The sequence below is a fragment of the Dreissena polymorpha genome, chromosome 15 (assembly GCF_020536995.1).
Source record: "Dreissena polymorpha isolate Duluth1 chromosome 15, UMN_Dpol_1.0, whole genome shotgun sequence".
In the NCBI taxonomy this organism is placed as follows: Eukaryota; Metazoa; Mollusca; class Bivalvia; order Myida; family Dreissenidae; genus Dreissena; species Dreissena polymorpha.
Window position 1 is genome coordinate 12012150 of NC_068369.1, and position 16897 is coordinate 12029046.

Consider the following 16897-nt stretch of genomic DNA (forward strand, 5'->3'; position numbering starts at 1 on the left):
TATCTTTATGTCCAAATGAAGGTACTAAGGCTATTTACTTATATATTAGATAGCATGTCATGAATAATCACTCGCTTAAACTGCCTCTCAGAGATTAATATCAGCAGCGATGCAGGTCCGAACTTCTATTGGAACTTTTTGGCTCAATGCCAGTAAACGAAAATAGCAATAAAAGAACGGGCGGGGTCGATTTAATCACACGACAGTGGTGTAAAAAGTTATGCATATCCGTCTTTGTTTTTAATATAATCAGCGACGACACTTTCCGCCTAAACTGGATTTTCGTCAAGAAGAGTCTGCCTCTAAAAGAAAAGTACAATAACGGCGCAAAGTGTCGTCCCTGATAAGCCTGTGTGTATTTCACAGTGTGTGTGTTTGTTTGTGTGTGTTATGTACACATTTATTTAATAACAAATATTATCTCATTTGAAAATTGCAATTATAATAAACATATTATAAATTAATAGTAATGTTATTTTTGAAAAATATATTTTCAAAATGTTTCGTATGAATAGCCATAATATAAATAAATGCATTTAAGGTAGAAGATAAAACTCAGTTATTAGAGTGCCCGCTTTGTTGAAAGTCTCCGTAATCTGAAGTGCCCTTTATCGGTAAACAAAGTGCCTGCAACTTTATGTATGCCACCTATTACAACATGCACTATCTTTGTTTATATTTCATTGAATACTATCAAAATTTCAGTATTTGAAGCACAGTGATTACTCTACATGCTGTAATAGCAAACAATTTCTTGCAATAATTCTAAGTAGTTTTATTTTGTTAAAATGTTTACTGTTCATCCAGTTTATGCTGTTTTCCGATCGAATTTTCTATTTTTTTGGGAAAAACTGTACCATTCTTCCGTAAAAGTGTGTATTCCCAATACAAAAGGATACACCATTTATCAACTCGACCATGTGTCTTGTCTTAAAAACTAATCTTTAGGATATAACTTTAAATAAAACAGAGGAACTTACCTCTCGCGCTTGGCGTTTGTTGTTCTCTGTTAGTTGAGTGCCATCCGTCAACGAAGTATTCGCATACCCGGCGTGCCATACGGCCCACATGTTTCTTTACGTCATGAACATTATTCTAAAACACGAATACACTACTATACTGTGCTACCATTGTACTATGAATGTGTTTAAAATAAATACATGCTAGTATGTGTTTCGCTTTTGAAAATAAATAACACGGGAAATGAAATAGTTATTATTTCTCTCAGATTTTAAATACATGCCGCGTGGTGAAAACGGTAATAAAAATTTATAACATAATTATTAAATTTAATACATGCCGCGTGGTGGAAACGGTAATAATTTTTTTTAACATAATTATTAAATTTAATACATGCCGCGTGATGATATATATTATAATTCCAATAGGGGTATGACACTCGAATAAGTGACTCGTACGTTTGTATATTGGATACGCCCTATTTATGACACCTACTGATTGATCTTATCTATTACAGTAATTGATAATAGACCCTGATGGATTAACACGTCTGTAAGTACCAATTAAAGGTAAAGTGCGATAATCGTTATAATTGTATACAACAACGGCTTATGTTTGCACATCTGGTGCGCTATTCATAACATAAATATTGATTGATGTTGATAATTACACTAATGCTAATAGAGTGAGCATGTCTTTAATTACTAATTAAAGGTAAAGTGTGACAATCGTTATTATTGAAGACAATTTAAATATCAAGTATGGACATGGTCGTACAATCCAGAGATCGCTGGTTCGATCCCCTGCTGCACCGCACCTTCTAACTCGTCTTTCGCACGAGACGTTAAACCGAGGTGCAGTGTACTAGGTGCTATACACCGGGCACTAAAGGACCCAGGGTCACCTCTGGAACGGGGTGTCTCCTGTATCTTGTACTATCCCCCGTAACCAACTAACACGTCTTTTTGGGGGCGATGTCCATATGGGAGACAATCCCGGTGCACTCGATAAAATCAAAAACAACAACATGGTCGTACCATATTCGGTGAAAAATGCCTGCGCCTCCGTGTTTATTTTGTTTAAGGAGAATTTACTTCAACTCAAGAGCGGTCACTTGTGACAAGTGCCAACGTTGGCATCATATCCGATGTGGATATCGGAAGAGGAATATGACGAAGCGGTTCGTAATCAGGATGAACTGCGTTTTGTATGTATGAGGTGTCGTCACTACGACACCTTTGATGATGATATGAATGTAGATGAAGTCGTCCACGTACTGCGGGTGCCCGATGCACCGACAGACATAGAAGCAACTCAGGCTGATCTGTTGTTACACGAAGAGTCCGGAAGTGGAGATACTATGGACGCAGTTGGAGCAGATCACTCAACGTCAATGTTTGACGTTAGTCGCCCAGAGCGTTCCATGGAGTCAGAAGCAGAAGAGACGAAAGTTGGCCGATTAAAAACTAATTACGTTAATAACACAACAATATTCCCATATTTTATATCATATTATAGCAATTGTTAAATAATAATAATTACATTCCTATAATAATATAAAATAATACATCAAACAAATATTTGTTGTTCTATACAAATAATAATAACACTCCTATATGTTTTACTTCTTTTTATAACAATAATAACATTTATTCAGCTACAAAGCTTATACAAACTCGCACATTATAAATGAGTTTTTCAAATTATAGTATAGATCGCAAACACGTGCCACACAAGGGCGTTTGTGCGCGGCTTGGGACCGGTACGGGAAAAAAGAAATTAGTACGAGTGAGCTTCTGAATGAGTGCTGTAGACTGTAACAAAATATGGACCTGTGTAAATGTGTACGTGTGTTTGTTTGTTTGCTAGTGTGAACGATTGAGTGAAAATGTATATATCTGTTTGTTTGATTGTATGTAAAATATATTTGTTTGATTGTATGTATGTAATACAACTTTGTTCTTGTACATTCGTTTGCTCACATTTCACAAAATTGCTATAAATGTTGTTTTTTTGTTGTACATATATATGAATTTGTTTAGAAGTGTTCTATATATATATGTGCCTGAAATTGTTTTTTTATTTGTTGTACATATATTAGTATTTGTTGTGTATTTAGGATGTCGATATTATATTAACAAACAATAAAGGAATTTACTAGGGTATCCATAGTTGTGTCCTTACACGATGAAATAATATAAAATATGCTTGAATGAAAACGAAATACTATAATTTTAATATGTTCTTAAATTTATTAATACAATATTTAAAGGAACACTAAAGAAATATTAATTAAGATATGGCCCGTATTCTTTGCAAATCTGGGCCGTATGGTCCGCAAATCTTGGCCGTATAGTCCGCAAATCTGGGCCGTATAGTCCGATAATCCTTACACGATGAAATAATATAAAACATGCTTGAATGAACATGAAATACTACAATTTTAATATTTTCTTAAATTTATTCATACAATATTGAAGGAACACGAAAGAAATATTAATTAAGACATGGTCCGTATGCTTTGCAAATCTGGGCCGTATGGTCCGCAAATCTGGGCCGTATAGTCCGATAATCTGGGCCGTATGGTCCGAGAATCTGGGCCGTATGGTCTGGGCCGTATGGTCCATGGGCCGTATTGTCCCTAATCCGTAATATGTACTCGGAATACTCGGAATCTGTCTGTCTGTCTGTCTGTCTGTCTGTCTGTCTGTCTGTCTGTCTGTCTGTCTGTCTGTCTGTCTGTCTGTCTGTCTGTCTGTCTGTATGTCCGTCCGTCCGTGCGTCCGTCCGTGTGTCCGTCCGTCCGTCCGTCCGTCCGTCCATCCATCCATCCATCCATCCATCCATCCATCCATCCATCCATCCATCCATCCATCCATCCATCCATCCATCCATCCATCCATCCATCCATCCATCCATCCATCCATCCATCCATCCATCCATCCATCCATCCATCCATCCATCCATCCATCCATCCATCCATCCATCCATCCATCCATCCATCCATCCATCCATCCATCCATCCATCCATCCATCCATCTATCTATCTATCTATCTATCTATCTATCTATCTATCTATCTATCTATTTATCTATTTATTTACCGTTCAATATACTTTATTTTCCTCTTCAATTACATGCATATTGCATTGAATAAATAGCTTTTACAATTACAATATTATTCAAATGACTGTTACGCAAATCATCAAATATATTTAATTTTGTTAAGTACAATTCTATATTGAAACCACTGTAAATGTGTACTCTGTTCGTACGGAGTAAGAAGATGCATATACGAATATGTCGCCAATCTTTTGTTTCAATATACTTAAAAGTGTGAACAAGTATCTATGTAAACTGTCAAATAGTGTTGTTGTTTTAATTAATTCATACATAGGTTGTGTATCCTTTGTGTATACTATGATAGATCGTAGGAAAATGAGAATAAACGGCATAATGAAGCTAGTGTCATAAGAGATTCTGAGCTTCAAGTATTTTTGTCACTGCGTCAATAATTCCTATACAAAAATTAGTGGTTTGGATTGAAAATATATACTTTGCAAAACTCATAATAAATGCAAAAGGAAAACAAATCAATATGTTTCAACAAGTCTCCAGTAAATTGAATGCTTTTCTCGATCGAACAACGATTTAAAATAAATACGCTTTTATTAACGATTGTTATGTCTTGTTTATATAATACAGGATTTTGAAGCAAACGCCGGTGTTTAATTCGTTCTTTTCTACAAGGTTAAACAAATGATTTCACTGTATCTTTCGAAAATTCCTTTTGTATCTTGTCTATTATGTTTTCAATATATTGACTATTATTGGTTAATATTTCGCGTCTGCCTTCCCACGTCTACAGTTTTCAGCTAAAAACAGGCGTTTTTTGATCATCGAATTACTCCGCGAGATACAGAGAGATGATCAGGTTTCGGAGTCTAGTGAAACAACAATAGTGCATGTCAGATGATACATGTTTTACAAAAGTTGTTATATGATGTGTAAGTCTTTGTTTGTTTAGGGGTCAAATTTATTTTCAAAATCACAAAATTCGATTTAAAGAACTCAGTCAGATCCATTTTACTTAACAAAATAATATTATGTGATGAGACCATGTTCTGCTATTTGATGTCTAGTTTATTGATGAAATGTTAAACATGCAAAGTGCCAAAGTTTCAACTGTTCATTTAATTCTTTGTTTGTTTGTTTGTTTTTTGTAAAAATTGTGTAAATTTTATTTAAGAAAATAAAACGTTTGTTTACCCAAAACTTTATTTGTTTAAGATAATCAAAATGTTGATTATCCAAAACTGAAAAAAAGTTTTTCTCCGTTGGCAAGCCAACACAGGGCTGTTAAATTAATTTCGAGCAAAATGTAATTTTAAAAGTGATACTTACTTTAATGAGATCGTTACAAAATGTGAATACATGTATATAAAATGCATATCGAGTTAAAGTAAATTATGGGCAAACGAGAAATCGGTTAAATGTGTTCAGTTAAGTTTTTGCAAGTGGTCCCAGTGTAAACATACACAAAGGAAACAACCTCATTAGTTGTCTTTCCTAGCAGGGAATCATCTAGCTCGAATCATCTAGCGACGAAAAAATAAGCAAAAGTGTCAATCGTGGTTTAGTGGTGGGTACAAAAAATGACAAATATCGTCCGTATAGAAGACATTACTTTTGCTGTCGGGAAAAGCATAATAGAAAAACTTGTATGTTCTCGGTTTGTATATCCTTCAACAATTTTTATTGTAACTTTTTACAAATATGAATTATTACAAGAGTTTGATTTCAAATCTGGTTTTCTGTAAGAATACACCAACACTTTTGTGTTTAAACTTGCTTTATTCAACCTGTTACACCTTATAAACTAGTATAAGTGTAACTGTAATGAGTTTATGTTTAAAGATATACCGGAATAGTCGTGCTTAATAAATTATTATGTTCATATAAGTAAAATAAGTAAATGAAAGGTTCATAATGAATGGTGAAAAATGACATCTTGAAATGTCAGAAAGTCTTAAGCTGTTCGATAAACTTTGCATTTACTTCGATTTTAGTTTCGAATACTATGATAAGAAATATGCGAGAATAAAACAGAAAATTGAAGTATTGCATCTGGACTTGTATTTGTGTATTGTAGTAAATATTAGCCTGGAGGGGCAATATGCATTATTTTTGTCGATATATTAGTTTCTATCTAAGTTGAATTCCAACACGGCATGTGCCAAATTTCATATCAACAAAGAAGAAAATCGTGTATGGGTTATTCTGCAATAATTATGGGAGGAGCTATTACACTGAAAGCACGCGCTGTAACTAAACAAAACATGCCGATACATTTTCCACCAGCGTAATGATACGGTATTTTATAAATTTGATAATTTTATAATATTTATAATTTTAAAGTTAGTTTTGTCTGTTATTGAGGGCGGAGATCTGATTGACAGAACAGCCGAAAGTTATTTTTATGGGTGGAACTTTGCATAAAATAGCACATAAGAACAATATGATACATTGTATAAATCTTTAGTAAAAACCGTAAACAAAATAATTCGTGTACGTTATAGCTTGTTGTCGAATAACCCACGGCCGGAAGTTTAGATGCGTGGTTTCAAATCACTCGTGCTTCGCACTTGTGATTTAATCCCTACGTATTTAAACTTCCGGCCGTGGGTTATTCGACAACAAACTATAACGTACACGAATTATTTCTTAAACAAGAAGAAGATATCAATTGCTGTTTTGACATTATTGATTACTTATATGTCCATCTGCTTACAAGTATGTACACACGTCCGCCCAACATATTCCTTTCTTCTTGCCATTATAAGAAATTGTTGAGGCTGTTACACGTCTTTTCTGTTGGCTCCAATACTTTTAGTACGCTTAACAGCCAACAGCTTACTAACCAAATCAAGTTGACCATGATATATTTGATCAAAAGAGCTGAGTCGCGAGAAAATTTAAGTTAGTGTCGTTAGCTAACCGAATTATTTTTAATACGGTTGATATAACACTGGTTAGCTCAAGTACATAGCAAAATCATCATTGGCGTCAGAGCGAGCGGCGACTAGTATGTACAGTCCAACCTGCCCGAGCGACCGCCTGTTAATAGCGACCAACAGTCAATAACGACCACACTGATTTCCTCCCGAACGATTTCACTATATATGGAACCTGCGAATAAAGCCCACCTGTGAACAAAGACCAACGACCACCCTTTTACATTCCCAAATCTCCATTTTGATAGCTTACAACGACCACTGCAATCATAAAAATCAACGATTTAGCAACTTTCAAAAAACAAAATGGCCGCCAGGACGCTGCGTAGTCACGTGATACACATCTTACCAGTGGACTCGTCGGTCGCTATGGAGATATTGGCAAGTGACAGTTTATTGCACTCGATAGCAGTTGTTTGTTTATTTAACATGCATTGCTTATTAGTAGTCGCCTGCTTCTTTTATGCATTTGACAGTTTGTCAAAAGTGTAAAAATTTGCCTTTGTATTTAAGTGACTCGCGATTAATGTACTTATTGCCGGAAATATCAAAGACAAATTTGGGGCTTTCATAAACTCATTAAGGAAATTAACGGTTTCATATCATTTACGATGTCTATTAAAGACAAACATTTTGATAGTCATTCTCTCCTTAAATTTCTCCGTAATAAGACGTTCATAGATTATAGAAAAGTAAATTGTCAGTTCAAGTTAAACATGTAATGCTTTTTTTTTCGCTTATGGGAGGAGCAGTTATTTTACGAATCAATGTATATATTTTTGTTTTAAGAATATCTTGCACAGTGGTGATTTTTTATGTAAATTAGTGTAAATAAGTACTGCATTTGTGCCTATTACATTTATTGCAACATTTATTAATTGCTTTAATTAATAACTGATCCACAACTGATCACAGGGGAAAGATCACAGGGACTGGGCAAATACGCGAAACTTTCTGGTTTTGTATGAAAACAAAACATAATCAAAATATATTTATTTTGTGGTTTTTCTAATATGCTTATTGAGTTCAGAATCAATGTAGTACGATATTTGACGACCTATCGCGAAAGCAACTTTATTGGAAGACGTAGTGGTACGAAAACGTACAATGTATTAGTTTATTAATAGACAGATATAATAACGATCGCTTTACACAACTTCACCAAATAGCAGTACATAAATGATGTAAGCCGGAATAGCTCAGTTTGGAGAGCGTTAGACGCAACAATCATCTAAAGGCACGCGGTTCAATCCCGGGTTCCGGCACGAACGGAACAGTTCGGCGGCTGACAATTTTTTTCAGTCATGTTAATAAATATAATAAAGCTTTATTTTATGTAGACATTTTAAAATCCATTTTACTACAATTGGACATTTTTATTAAAATCAATGGATGCCGCGTGGTGACAACGTTAATTAAAATTTCTTACATCACTTAAAATTTCTTATAAAAAATACACGTGTTTTTATATTAACAAATTAATGCAAACAACACATCTATTATCCATGTATTTTTATGGTTGTCTATCATCGGCCCTATGTACTAACCCTACCACATATAGAGCGCGAAGCGCGACACGTATTATTGATTGAAACAATGAGTTGCGATGAAGGAAGCAGCCGCTTATCAAGGAGGAGCTGTGTCCCAGCAACCCGTTTCCCTAGAGTCAAGCAAGCTTTTTTTAAGGACCACATATAGAGCGCGAAGACACGTATTACTATCCAGGTGGTATGGGCCCTTTAGCATTATCCGACCATTACGTCCATAGTTATCTTCCTTAGAATTTGAGAACTTTTGAAATCGTTGTTCCAAAATTTTCATCCGATTGTTCCCAAACTTGCACAGGTTTTTTTATTAATGAAGACCCAACCCAAACTCTCTTTATGAGCAATATCGGACCATAAATCCAGAATTATGTCTCTTTGAATTTAAAAATAAAAGTGAAAAACTGCTTGGTTAGGTGATTATGTCAACATTTTTCATAAGAAATATTTCCATACTTACAGTGTCTTCATATCAAAGAGCTTTTTTACCTCATTAAAAATGAGAAACATCGGGAAAATAAGTCCAGAAATTTTTTTTCTATTAAATTTGACATAATAAACAATTTTCACTTGTTTAAAAGATTTCACAACTTTCGTCTGAATCTTTCCAAACTTGTTAAGTGTTTTTATATCAGTATTACTCGAACCCTATTGAAAATGATGAATAACGGAGAAAAAATCTATTATGATCTTTTACTGAATTTTAAATTATTGTGAAATTCAGCGTCTTTATGCAATTTATATTTTTTACTCATTTTTTTTTCAAACTTTTTCAGTGTTTTCATATCAATGAGTACTCAACCCCTATCGTTAATGAGCAACGTAAGAATACGTTCAGAATAATCTCCCCTTGAAGTTGAGAAAAATATGAAATTTCGCTTACAAGATGAAGCAAAATTTTTAAAACCTACACAGATCTGTTCCATTTATGAAAAATGCACATGAATGCCAGTAAAAAAGGAAACAAATGTAAATAAAATGAACTATGAAATATGTGGGGGTTACAACACAAAATCATAGATAATGGTTATTTGGGGGTTAAAACTAAACATCATAAATAATGGTTATTTGGGGGTTATAAAACAAAATTATAGATGATGGTTATACCAGTATCTTTTTCTATTGTGTTTAAAATAATCGGCCAATATATTAATATTTCCAGTAGAAAAAAATCGTTCCATGTAACTTCATTGAGTGCCTTTCACAATGAAATTCTTGACGCCCTTTGATGCTTTGCAACCATACTTATCTTGTTATGTTTTTGCCATATAGAATGTTTTAACACATAAATAAATATATTTCTAGTCCCTCGAGTTTGTAATTGGTCTGTAAGAGTTGAATATCGGAATTAATGCCGTGGTAGTACAGTCCAGTTGTTATTTCTGATTTTACCTGATATTAAAAATGGATACATGTGCTATGTCTTGTTCGTCAAGTTATTTGAGAACATATATATCGTCTACTATCGAAGTGGGTATGGTCAGTTCATGATTTTTCCTATCTCACATATCTTTGATTTCATCATGTATACATAAAAAAACAATGATTGGTATCCATTGTTAGTATTTATTTTATACAAAACAAAAACATAGAGACTCACAAAAGCAAACATATTTATTTTTTTAATTTAGAGTAATGTTCCGCTATTGTATCACAATATATTTATCATTTACCAAGTAATCATCTGAATCGTCCCTTTAAAGAATTCAGTTTTTGAATCAGAAGGAACACGAGTAACAACATCATCAATGCTACGTATACAAGTATATAACGTACGTCTAGAGCACGTCAGATGTCAGACAACCTTTGACGTCAAACTGCATCGATATGTGGATAAACCAGGACCGAGGGTTCACTCGCACACAAAGGGCAGCAACTGGACACGGCAGAACATTGGTTACCAAGTCTGAGCTGACGCCAGTGTTAGCTTGAAAGTTCTGAAATGTGGTGTATGCATAGTGGGAAGAATAAAGGTTATTTGCTTTTGCACACACTCGCACACCCGCACACCCGCTTACCCGCACGCACGCACGCATATGTGCACATGGAAAATCGTGACCATATTCGAAATAAATGTTTTTTTATATGAATCCTCTTCTGTTTAAAAAAATAGCGTGTACGAAAACTTGATTAAATGTGGTATATATACCATGATTTGTCCATTGGTGGAATTTTTGTACGGATAAAATGTCATGCAGTCAGTACTGTAGTAGACGTGGTACGATGTCACCTTTTGACCATGCGGATCTATAACACCATCCTTCTTTCGACCTCTCGTAGTTACAGCAGTCACCATGCGAAGTGTTGGGAACCTCACCTGGTTCAATACATTTATTGCGTTAAAACTCGATTTCAATCGCAAACGTATTCTACATTTAGTCTAAATAATAATGAGATCTGTAACTAATATTGGTGTAATCAGAGATCTTAAAAATTAATTACATTAAGGAGCATGATATGTTTATCCTCTGTTGGTGAGACGAAGTTAAGAAAAAGCAAAAGTTGAAACACAAAGGCGATGGAGCAATAAGACAGAAAGACAGGAATACAGAAAAAAAGAAAGATCAAAAGAAGGAAAGAACGAAAGAAGAAAAAATGAAAGAAAGAAAGGAAGGAAAGAAAGAATTAAATAAAATAATAATTGTCTTGCCTGAATATACTGGTTTAAATCGGCGATATTTGATGCCCACACACCCGCGAGGTATGAGCCGTTCCCATATTCCACCAGCGAGGCATTGAGTCGGGCCTGACGGACGCCGTATATTTGCATGCCTGGGTATGACGGTTCAAAGTATTGCGATGATACCGTAATAGAACTGTCCGGTACGCCGTTAGGACCGGTGACGAGATCTTCCTCATTCGCACATACATAATCTACCGAAACAGAACGTAGAAAAGTTAACTGTTAAAAAGCGAGTGCTATCTCTTATATTGTTGATTATTTCATTATAGTTCACAAGCATCTGCAGCGCCTTCAGCGTAATTTAGAACAAGTTTGTGTGCTTACTGTCGTTATATGAGGTAAATAATAAACAAGTGGATAATGAAACCACTTGTCCTTGAATTTAAAAGCAGATTGTTTATGTTATTTATTTTGTTTATTCGCTGTTGACATGAAAGATGTAAAGTACGAAATTTTGAGATAGAAATGTCTATTATTAGCATAGAAGATAATCAATAGTGTTTCCCACTTTGTAAGTTAAATTAAGCCTACCCTTCCGTTCTGCAAAAAATAATGAAGGAGTAGATTGTATCATACCATTTAAGGCGAAAGTTAACTTCTAATAAATGCACACCAATTAAATACACATATCACAATTACAAAAAATCTTTTAGAACATGTGTTAAGCAAGTGACATTCATGTGCGGCCATTTGGAAATGAAATACGTAAATGTGTGAGGTGATGCGTGAGTGCCTGCGTGCACTAAGTAATGATAATCCAGTAAATGTGCGCAGACTTAGACGAACGTGTGAGGGTGGTAAAAACAAGTTGGTGGGCTTACCGTCGTAATATGACTTTACTGATACAGAAGTGGCCAATGAAACAAATCAAAAATACCCGTGAAACAAAAAAAATCAAAAATGTCCTCTCGGTGACACGCAAATAAATAAAATCTCTTTAATTTAAAATCTACTTACGCGGTAGAAGGCACGCGGGATTACTGCCATTCCACTGGCCTACGCTGCATACCCGGGTCTGATTGCCGTACAAACAGTAGCCAGGGTGACAAGTGAAGATTGCCACTTTACCTACCGTTGATACCAATCCGTTGGAAGGCCACCAGATTGGGTCGCAAAGCGCTGAATAATACAAGAGCTTTTATTAGAAATTATAAATTGACAATTATTATACCTACAGTTTTTGATTATTAGAATGAGCATGTATATAGTTAGATGACAATCAAAATATTACTAGTATTTTAAAAAAAAACATAAAAATAAATTTATAATAATAATTGGTATGCAGGGTATGAGGAGATCATCGGGAAACGAAGTAAAATACGTATGTATAGGTGGTAATATTCATGCGCAATGTATTTATTTTACAGTGCTTCGAAAGTACACATAGAACACAATGTCGACTGTGATTTAATCACAATTGTGAAATAATCATACCTTCATAACATAGCGGCTTTATTCCGTTCCACGAACCTGCTTGGCACACCAATGCAGGTTCACCGAACAGAACATAACCATGGTTACATTTAAACGTCATCACGTTGCCGTTGCTTTCCATTGTCCCATTTCCAGGCGTGGACAGTGGGAAACATAGGGCTGAAATCCATTTGATACCTAACAGCTTAACTCATGCTTTATGCATAAATTATTACATTTGTAGTTAAAGTGATGCCTGCGCAAGGTACAGTCTTAAGTCCGAGTCGTTAAAAGGGTTGGGCATCGGGTTAGCAACCCTTCCTGTAAAATACGTAATTCCTATAAAAACGCCAAACAGCACAACAACAGAAATCGCGGACGTGGGAGGAGATTGATAACCAGCTGGAGGGCGTATGGCGCCTGACGGTAAAAACCATAGTCAACTGGAATCCGTCAGGCTTAAGACCATCATCTTCTCCAGTACCACACCCACCATTGGTCCACGGAATGAAAGTACCATGTACGAAACTGGGAAGGCAGCACAAGTGCTGTAGTTTGACCAAAACATAGCAACAAATACATGGCCCCAACTCGTACACCTATGAGGGGACTATATAGGCAGTGACACTTCAGATACGTGATGTAAAAATGGACACAAGCAAGAGTCAATCACATCACAACAAGAACAGCAAAAGAAAAATTAGCATAAGAGTCCACAATAGAACCATCAGAAGCAAACATTAACGCCAAGTTAAGTATCAGAGCATAGAAGCGGAACTACCTTGAGGCGCTTTTAAGAAAAGCGAGAGGGGCAGCTCATCAGAACAGAACTAAGTAACTATACTTTATCACCAAGAGACACGATGAGAAGTATGTAACACCAGAGAGGCAAGTTACGGACAAGAACAGAGGAGCAGAAGAAGAAAAACGATGAAGACGGGGATCGAACACTTCAATGATGTACTCAACATGCGCCTACGAACCCGCTGGAGATATCTTCAGCTTCAAGCGATATGCCAATTAAGTGCTGCATCCCAGAAATACATAGATCTTAATTGCGTACAAGCAATTGGACAATGTCACGTCTGTATGACGTGACATCATACCGGCAGAAGCGCTGAAGGCTGACGTCGAGATCAGTATGGAGCTACTGTACTCGCCCTTCAACAAGATATTACAAGAAGAGATACCAACAGAGTGAAAACAGAGTGAAAATAGTGACCTCAGCTCCTTATCCAATTACCGAGAAATAACGCTGTTGCCCATCCCGGGAAAGGAATTTAATTGCTTCGTGCTGAACCGAATGTCATTAGACCCGCATCCCCGTTACCAAAAAGCCGGCTTCTGTAAGTAGAGATTTGCACGGATTAGATCGCAACCCTACGCATTATTCTAGAATAATATCTGGAGTTGATTTCCTACCTATACGTCAATTTTATTGACTATAAAAAGGCGTTCGAAAGCGTTGAACATGTCGACATGTGCCTCTGTAGACTACTGAGAAACTACGGAGTTCCAGAAAAGGTCAAAGACATCATGCGGTAGTCTTCTGAAGGGAAAACCTGCATCATCGTTGATTGCAGACAGCTAACCGCCGCATGCGAAGTGAAAACCGGAGTGAGACTAGACTGCTTAGTCTCACTTTTCCTGTTCCACTAGGCCATGGACTGGGTCTTAAAGATTTTTAAGGATCAGAAGCAAAACGGAATTTAGTGGACACTCTGGAAACAGTTGGACGACCGAAATTTTGCCGATGACCGGCTGTTCTCTCTCATACAGATGCAAGAAAAGGCCATTGTGGTTGCGGTCAATTCAGCAAGATCTCACCATCAACAGAGGGAAGAGCAAGTTGCTAAAAACTAATGTATCAAATGCAACACTAATCTCAGTCGTGTGCCGGTGGAATCGGAGAGCTTCACCTATGACGACAGCATCATTGATAACAACGGAGAAACGGATGCTGACAGCAGATCCCGGTAAAGCATCATCAGCTTTTCATCCGCTGAAGAATGTGGAGATCTAACGCGATTGGCAACAACACCAAGATCAGGCTCTTTAATACCATCATCAAACCAATTCTCTTCTTTGAGGCAAAGACCTTGACAACCACCGTCACCACCATAAAGAACAACCGCGTTTGCATCAACACCTGCCTTCGAAGAAGATGCATTTTTCTCGTTAGTTATGTATAATTTAAATTGTGTTATTTGGCAAAACTTTTTTTTAAACCTTTTTATTTAAGCTCGATTGCATAGAAAGCCTAAGGCTTATTTCAAACGCTGTCAAGTCCGTTTCCTGGGTGTCTATGGGGGAGACCTAAAGAACTTGATACTTGATAAACAAATCAGATTTTAAATCGATTTTAAAATAAGACCATGACCATAATGGCTACTCTTATATTCGGCTGATGTTCTACAGAAACATCCACATTTTATTTTATGTACCTTTCGCGTTTGATGTAGTTGAATGAACATTGATTGTTCACCGTGTTTATGTGCCCCTATAACGTCAGTTATTGACCAGGTATAATGGATCAAATATGTAACTTAAAAGGAGTCCAAATAATTCAATTACCGGATGCCGTCGGTGCTATCAATGTGGAGATGGCCGATGCATGTGCATTGGTCGAAGTTAAAGGAAGCAACGTCGTCGTCATGGTTATGGTGGTCGTAGTGGTATTGGTGATATTAGTGGTGGTGTTGGCAATAGTGGTGATGGTTGCTGCACTGGTGCTGATTGGAGTATTAGTGCTAATTGGAATAATGGTGGTATTGCGAGAAGTGGTGGCGATGACAGTAGTTGAGGTACTGGTAGTAGTGGTCATGGTTGCAGTGGTGTTAGTTATGGCGGAAGAAGTGTCGAATGTGTTAGAAGTATGGTGGTGGCGTTGGGAGTACTGATGTTTATGTTGGTAGTAAGAGTGATTGTGCTGGGAGTAGTGGTCGTTGTGGTGAGAGTAGTGGTGGTTGTAGCGGGATAAGTGCCAATTATGGTGGGAGTAGTGGTGGTTGTAGTGGGAGTAGTGGTTATTGTGTTGGAATCAGAGGTGATTATGTAGTTCGGTTGGGAAAAGTGGTAAATGTGTTGGGAGCAGTGGTAGTTGTGGTGGAAGTAGTGTTGGTTTTGTTTGAAGTAGTGAAAGTTGTGGTTGGAGTAGTGCGAAGTGTGTTGGGAGTAGTTGTAGTTGGGTTGGGAGTAGTCGAAGATGTAGTGGGAGAAGTGGTATTGTGTTGGGTGAATTAGAGTTTGTGTTGGGAGAAATGATTGTCGTGTTAAGATTAGTGGTGTTTATTTTTGGAGTAGTGATGTTTGTGTTGGTTGTAGTCGTTGGTGTGGTGGGAGACGTGGTGATTGTGTTGGGAGTAGTGGCTGTTGTAGCGAAAGTAGTGGTTATTGTGTTAGAAGTAGTGGTGGTTGTGTTGGAAGTAGTAGTGGTTGTGTTGGGAGTAGTGGTTGTTATAGCGAGAGTAGTAGTGGTTGTGTTGGGAGTAGTGGTGGTTGTGTTTGGAGTAGTGGTGGTTGTGGTGGGAGTAGTGCTGGTTGTGTTGGGAGTAGTGTTGGTTGTGTTGGGAGTAGTGGTGGTTGTGTTGGGAGTAGTAATGGTTGTGTTGGGAGTAGTGATAGTTGCGGTGGGAGTAGTGATAGTTGTGGCGGGAGTAGTGGTGGTTGTGTTGGGAGTAGTGACAGTTGCGTTGGGAGTAGTGGTAGTTGTGCCGGGAGTAGTGGTGGTTGTGGTGGGAGTATTGGTGTTTGTGTTGGGAGTATTGGTGTTTGTGTTGGGAGTGGTGGTGGTTGTAGCGGGAGTAGTGGTTGTTGTGTTTGGAGGAGTGGTGGTTGTGTTTGGAGTAGTGGTGGCTGTGTTGGGAGTAGTGGTGGTTTTGTTGGGAGTAGTGGTGGTTGTGTTGGGAGAAGTGATAAGTGAGGTGGGAGAAGTGGTGGTTATGTTTGGAGTAGTGGCGTTTGTGTTGGATGTATTGGTGGTTATGTTTGAAATAGTGGTGATTGTGTTGGGAGTAGTGGTGTTTGTGTTTTTTGTATTGGTGTTTTGTTTGAGGTAGTGTTGATTGTGTTGTGAGTAGAGTTTGTGATAATGGGAGTATTGTTATTTGTGTTGAAAGTAGTGGTGTTTGTGATAGGAGTAGTGGTGTTTGTGTTTGCAGTAGTGGTAGTTGTGGTGGGAGTAGTGGTGTTTGTGTTTGGAGTAGAATTGATAATGGGACTTGTGATGGTAAATAGAATGTTGATGGTAACGGGATAAGTGATGGTAATGGAAGTATCTGGTGT

General features: G+C 37.0%; 2 protein-coding genes across 2 annotated transcripts; both read right to left on the bottom strand.

The window, feature by feature from the left end:
- Window positions 1–10067: 10067 nt before the first annotated feature.
- LOC127860026 (inactive carboxypeptidase-like protein X2) lies at window positions 10068–10825 on the bottom strand. Its single transcript, XM_052397742.1, has 2 exons — window positions 10667–10825; window positions 10068–10454 (listed from the first exon to the last, which is right to left on the bottom strand). The coding sequence occupies exons 1-2, from the start codon at window positions 10811–10813 to the stop codon at window positions 10296–10298; spliced, it is 306 nt and encodes a 101-aa protein (XP_052253702.1). The 5' UTR covers window positions 10814–10825; the 3' UTR covers window positions 10068–10295.
- Window positions 10826–12149: 1324 nt separating this feature from the next.
- On the bottom strand, window positions 12150–16598 carry LOC127860890 (uncharacterized; the record flags this gene model as incomplete). The annotated part of the gene is made up of 4 exons (XM_052399196.1): window positions 12150–12319; window positions 12635–12793; window positions 15188–15542; window positions 16077–16598. Coding segments are annotated over 4 exons (1206 nt in total), but the record flags the coding sequence as incomplete, so codon positions are not given.
- Window positions 16599–16897: the final 299 nt, after the last annotated feature.

Excerpts from the sequence above, each read along its gene's own strand:
- LOC127860026 (XM_052397742.1), bottom strand. The coding sequence starts at position 10,813 with ATGGTGACTGCTGTAACTACGAGAGGTCGAAAGAAGGATGGTGTTATA. Across the intron at positions 10,455-10,666 it reads CCACCAATGGACAAATCATG|AACTTTCAAGCTAACACTGG; the intron begins GTATATATACCA and ends ACCACATTTCAG.